Source organism: Gigantopelta aegis, chromosome 13 (genome assembly GCF_016097555.1).
Source record: "Gigantopelta aegis isolate Gae_Host chromosome 13, Gae_host_genome, whole genome shotgun sequence".
NCBI classification, from domain to species: Eukaryota; Metazoa; Mollusca; class Gastropoda; order Neomphalida; family Peltospiridae; genus Gigantopelta; species Gigantopelta aegis.
The window spans coordinates 20,733,411-20,740,159 of NC_054711.1; the positions used below are offsets into that span (position 1 = coordinate 20,733,411).

General features: G+C 34.7%; 1 protein-coding gene across 1 annotated transcript; it reads left to right on the plus strand.

Moving 5' to 3' along the window:
• The first annotated feature begins 234 nt into the window (after nt 1-234).
• Nucleotides 235-1,196, plus strand: LOC121387343. Its single transcript, XM_041518391.1, has one exon. It carries the CDS (start codon nt 324-326, stop codon nt 726-728), a length of 405 nt encoding a protein of 134 aa, XP_041374325.1. The 5' UTR covers nt 235-323; the 3' UTR covers nt 729-1,196.
• The last annotated feature ends 5,553 nt before the right edge of the window (nt 1,197-6,749 follow it).

The window sequence follows — 6,749 nt, forward strand, 5'->3', positions numbered from 1 at the left end:
CCAACTATCTCTCTCTCTCTCTCTCTCTCTCTCTCTCTCTCTCTCTCTCTCTCTCTCTCTCTCTCTCTCTCTCTCTCTCTCTCTCTCTCTCTCTCTCTCACTTACTATGGATTGGTCTATATGGCAGTATTTTAGCAATACCGAGGAATATGAAGGTTTTGTATTAATTCTTCGTCACCTCTTAATTCGTTGTTTTATATTTCAGATTACAATGAAGAAACGATTAAACACCCACCAGACCACAAATTCAGAATCGTACAACTACGAAGAATCAAAATAGTACTAAAAAAACTCCCACAAAAACACAACAACAACCCTGAAACATGCTCTGTTACTCCTCACCCACTACCCTGGAGGTGGAAATGGCCAATGAAAAGAAAGCCAAATCGTCAGACCGGAACTGGGTTTACGACAAATCTGGCCAGACCGGAAGGGTCCTCGTGACCCAACCCGACGGCAGAGCGCTTAGGGATCACGACCCGAATAAACCGCGAAATTATATCGGGCTGGCCGTCGTCGTCCTCGTGTGTTTCAACCCCTTACTGGGAATCATCTCCGTAGTCTTTTCCGTCAAATCTCATAAAGATTTCCTCGAAGGGAAAGTGTCGTCTGCGAGAACTAAAGGTCAGGTCTCTTTTGTTGCCAGCGTTATTGGAATTCTTATTACTGCCACCATTGTCCTGGGAGTCATCTTCTGGCCAGTAATATTTTCCAAACCGCAAACCTGATTAGAATGCGCGGCGACGTGAAAGGAACGCAATGCCCGAACAGATGTGGAAATATAAACTTCGATAAAAAGAAAAAACGAAATGGAAATAGAGGTTTGGAAAACATTGCTTGAAAGATGACAAATTGGTGTATAGAAAATACAACTGTTCGACAGAGATGGGAAATTATTGTTAAACAAAATACTGATAAAAAGGAGATGGAAACTGGTTATTTTGAAGACACCATTAGAAGCTAACAATTCGTTTTGTAAATGGAACTGCCGCAAGAAATGAAAATTTATTGAATAAAATGCCCTGTTGAAGGCGACGAAAATGTTTGGATTTTTTTCAGATTTCTAAAACATGTTACTTTATTCTATAGAAAATATAATGGGAATTTAGTTGTAAAATAATTAGGTATATATGCTGCTGAATAAAGTGTTGTAAACCTTTACGAAAATGTTGGGGGTTTTTTGCTTTTGTTTTTTGTATTTGTTTTGTTTTGTTTTTTGTTTTTGTTGGGTTTTGTTGGGTTTTGTTGGGTTTTTGTTTTGTTTTTTGTTGTTGTTTTTTTTGTTTGAAAGAAATGCTTCTAAAACATGTTACTTTATTCCATATAAAATGTAATTTGAATTTAGTGCTACAAAATTAGGTAGATACTGCTGTACAGAGTGTTGTAAACCTTTACGAAAATGTGTGTTTGTTGTTTGTTTTTTTGTTTTTTTTAAGAAATACTTCTAAAACATACTACTTTATTCCATATAAAATACAATGGATATTTAGTACTAAAAGAATTAGATATATTATGCTGCTATACAAAGTGTTGTAAACCTTCACGAAAATGTTTGGGGTTTTTGTTTTGTTTTGTTTTGGGGGTTTTGGGGTGTGTTTTTTTTTTTTGTTTTTTTTTTAAAGAAATACTTCTAAAGCATGTTACTTTATTCCATAGAAAATATAATGGTAATTTAGTGCTACAAATAGGTATATATGCTATTTAAAGTGTTGTCAACCTTTACGAAAATGTATTTTTTTTAAAGAAATACATCTAAAACATGTTACTTTATTGCATAGAAAATATAATTGGAATTTAGTGCTAAAAGAATTAGGTATATATATATATATATATGTTGTTGTACAAAGTTTTGTAAACCTTTATAAATACTCGTTACTATGTAACCCGAGTACTCTGCCGTTCATAACCTAGATGGACATTTTGGACGGTAGAGCGATCATCACCGTCCAAATGTCCGTCTGGCTCTCGAACGACAGAGTTCCCGGGCCAGGTACGATGTAGGAAATGTTTATGTTCTTAAAGGTTCAGACCCTAGTTTTTAAACACTAAGGCATAATATGCACCTAGAATCTAGTTTCAACCCTTAAAAATGGACACTAACATTGGTTAATGTACAAACCTGTAACAAATTTGGATACAACAGAGTGAAACAACAGTTACTTCTCAGACGCACGTGCGTTTAAAAAAATATGAAAAATGCTTTTTGTTGTATTAGAAACACCAGGATAACCAGAAACACTTCAGTTGTACGGAAATGGATAATCTAAACAATAAAATGTAAGTAATGTTTGATTTCAGTTATCATAAACGGATCTAATAGTGAAAACAATATGCCTCAGTGTTTACAAAACTGGGGGACTGACCCTTTAATTAGACACACACAGGTCACAGGAATGGCTATTGTCTGTATCTGTATCTCGTATTGGGCACTTTTCAGTTACCATGTTTTGTCATCTTGACAATCATAATGTAAATAGTGTGTATATTTGTAAATTAAAATATTTGTTGTTTGGTCTTGACGAATTCAGACAGTGAGAAGTAGTTATAACGTTTCTGGCTGCGACGGCGAAGACGTGAACATTTAAAAAATTTCAAGCGGCAAATTTAAACGTGCTACGTGAAAGTTGCAATAATGGGGGTTTCCCTCAAAACTATTAATTATTTGAAACATAAAGTTTAATACCTTCTGTTATATCCTTATAAAAAATACAACTAAATAATCCCATTTATTAATGGAAAGGAATGTATTTTAGGCGGGGTTGGTGGTGGAGAGGTCATCTTGAGAGTGTGTCACATGTATTAACTAGTGATGTCACTGTTTTATGCAGACAACTGACAAAGAAACAAAGGTGATGGTCATGCTACATTTAGCCACAAGTTATTTGAGAAACATCTCTTGCCGTCCAGTACAAAACTTAATTTGTTTTATTATGGAACGATTATGTGTGAGATCGATTAGTTTTTAGTTATTTATTAGAAACAAAAATAAATAAAAATAACAATATATTGTAGTTTCAACTTTGACACAGAATTTTTTAGTTGTTGCGTTTGGCTTCATTTCTTACAAGCTATAATTCCTATATATGTATATGTAGATGCAGATGTATATGTAGATGCATATATATATATATATATATATATATATATATATATATATATATATATATATATATATATATATATATATATATATATCACTCACTCACTCACTCTCTCTCTCTCTCTCTCTCTCTCTCTCTCTCTCTCTCTCTCCTCTCTCTCTCTCTCTCTCTCTCTCTCTCTATATATATATATATATATATATATATATATATTATACAAACATCATCATAATCATCATCATTATCAACTCTATGAAGTGTCTAGTTTAGGCAGAGAAACAAACTCGGTCTCTGGTCAGACCAAAGTTCCACAACTGATGCGGCTTTTAGATTGTTACGTCCTCAACATCTGCCTTGGTCCATCCTCAATGGCCACGGTGCCCCCTCCCCTCACCCCACCCCTTTTCGTTGGTACCCTAAATATTTTTTTCTAAACAGTAGCACGGGGGGGGGGGGGGGGGAGGGGGGTCTGTACAACACACAGGTTACTCCTACAAAAAACGATGTCATAACGCGCGAAATTACATTAAAAAAATAATTGACGCGCGAGGTCAAAATCGACGCGTGCGCGCGCTGACCAGAGACCAGAAATATATTTCGTTTAGGCTTATACAATTATACACAAATGTTTCATTAACTGTATACATGTATATGTTTTGTTTGTACTAAAATATATATTTCATCAGCTGTATCAACTGTTTTGTTTGTAAAGTGTAATAAAATATTTTATCAACGGTTTTGCTTGTACAGAGTATTTAAATATTTAGACCGTGGGCCCACTATAACCCCCCCCCCCCCCCCCCCCCCCCCCCCACCCCCCCCCCCCTCCCGGGATTTATCAAGATGAGTATATCTTTGAAGCCTATCCATGGACATATTCAAATCAGCTTGTCTGCAGGCAATATGTTGGTGGGTGTGCCTGTAGGGCATGTTTGAATGTAGGCACCCTATTTATTTTTAACAGGGCAAATGTCTGATCAAGGTGAATGTTCCACATAATTTTCAAAAATATTTGAAAATAATTCTGGACTATATCACTGCTTTTACATTAAAGCTGGGTTACTGGTGAATGTATTCCACCAAAAAATAATACATGTTTGGCATCTGACTAAGCATAGTGAGTCAATGAATTTGAAATGTCCTGAGTATTACAAACATAGTATATGAAAAAACTGCATGGCAATATTGAAGTTAACATTCAGACATATTTTGAACAGGTTTAAGACCAAATTATGAATGCTATTCATGCTAAATTACATGTTCATAACAACAAACCACAAAGCAGTGCAATATATGTGGTATGGATATAGTACCGGGGGTATACTCGCCAGCAAAAGTTACACAGTTCCCGATATACGTAATTCTCTAGGTACATGTGTATATGTACATGTGTATATATACATACCGTACCTAAAACATTCTGATCTTTTTATTATTGTATTGTATTTAATATCTGAAGGCAGCATTACTTAAATATGGTGCAGTACATGCTGTCTAAACCATGTACATGGATATTTTGAATATTTTTATATTACACACAAGTCTTACAAACATAAAAAGTGAATTTACATACCATTCTAGGCAAGTCTGCATAACATATACAATTTATCTATCTCACAACAGTTCATCTTACAATAGCTAGTTTTTTTGTCGTTGCTTTTTGTAATATTTTAAAATTGCAGTTCTATTTATATTATGCTTAAGTTATGTTTTGGTGTATATAATTGATATCTACATAGAATATTGTCATCAGGCAAATATCTAGCACTATAAAAATCTAACTTTCATTCCCAATTCTCAATCATTTTATGTGACCCAAATATAATATATGCGAAGTTTACAATTTTCTATTTCTACATCCTTCCTTTTATTCTATAAAGTAGATGTTAATAACAATTACAAAACAATATAATATGAGGTATGAATAATTATATACTTCTCAAAATAAGTTACTAGTAAGCAATGCCAGAAATGTATTAATTTTTATGTATATGCATACTTAGGATTGCCTGAAGCTTTTATTATTAAAAAAACAAATTGACCTGGCTTTTTTCTATAACATACTGAGGCTTCATTATTCAAATATGGTTAAGTATATGGAGTTTATATACTATGTTCACAAATTTATGAAGATGTCCCTCTGTTCTTGGTACCAGCCAATTATAAGTACCTTTCTTCGGCATGTGTGTTAAAACATTTACAATTTATCTATCTCACAGAAGCTTGTACTATTTTTAAAGACATATTTGTATTTATATTGTGCTTAATTTATGTTTAGGTTTATATAATTGACATCAGATATAGTCATCAGGCATATCTAGCACTTGACTTTCTTTCCTATTTCAATCTTATCATCTGACTCAAATATAATGTCTATTATGTTCACAATATTTGTAATTTTTTATTTTTGCTCTGGGCCTTTGCTCCTGTTCCTCCCTCAATATGTCAACAGCTCTTGCATTATCAGATCACAAACCATCCAATTCAGCTTCAATATTTCTTTGGACATTTCTCAGCCATTTCTATGTGGTTGAGGAATACCCTGGACTTTGTGATATGACTAATACCATATGAGACCATGGCAATTTGCTCTCTTCCAATTTGCTCTATTGGTACAGCATATTTTCAGGGAATATCTACTGGATGGAAGGTTTGCAACTAATCCACAGTAGTATACTAACAGCATTCGTGGTTTGGCACTAAATGTCTCATGTGAAAGGGGTTCTTCCAAGCCACACTTGATTATAGGAATCCCTACAAAGGTCTTAAGAGACTGGAAGACTTTTTAAATGAAAAAAGAAAATTCTGCCCTCAGCTTCTTGGAAAGAGGGTTCTATCTGTGAGACAAAGTACATGTTTCAAACGCAAACCATGTCTGGGGGTGTTGTAAAGTGCACAAGAAGATGCAGAGACAAAGATTATACTTCAATGTCTGTACATTGCTGCCAGTTCACCATCCCAGATACGGAAATTTGTATACACTCAATTTGGCAACAAGAGGCATCTCATATATGTGCACAGCATCATTAAGGATGCAGGGAAGACACCAACTAGCAATTCCAGCTGTGTTTGCCATTACTGGCTATGATACCAACAGTGCTTTTATTCAGAATGGAAAACTGGAGGTTTTGAATATTCTCAAGCAACACCAAGACTTCCTTGAAATGTTGTTAGCTCATGGAAGTTCAGCAAAAATTGATGTTCATATATTTAAGAAGTATATCATTTCATATACCTCTCTATGGGAGTGCAGGTGCGTATAACATACAAAAACATCATGACTTGAGAAATATCTGGAAATGTTTGTTGCCAAACCAAGGATGATAATATTGAACTACAGTAGAATAAATCAGCCTTCTCCACTCTACATGTATGTATTCATTGAGAATGCTCTGAGAATGCACATAAAGAGAACAAATTGCCACGTTGTCATTTGGTATCAGTCATACCAGCCAGCCCAGGCTATTCCCTAACCAAATAGTCATATAGCTGAGAAATTTTAGAAGGCACACTAAAGATGAAATAGTGATATGATACCATGAGAGCTGATGGACATACTGATGGGGGAACCAGAGCAGAGCCTGGAGAAGGAGAATACCAGAAATTGTGAACAGGACAGACATACTTTAATTGCATGAAAATGCAATG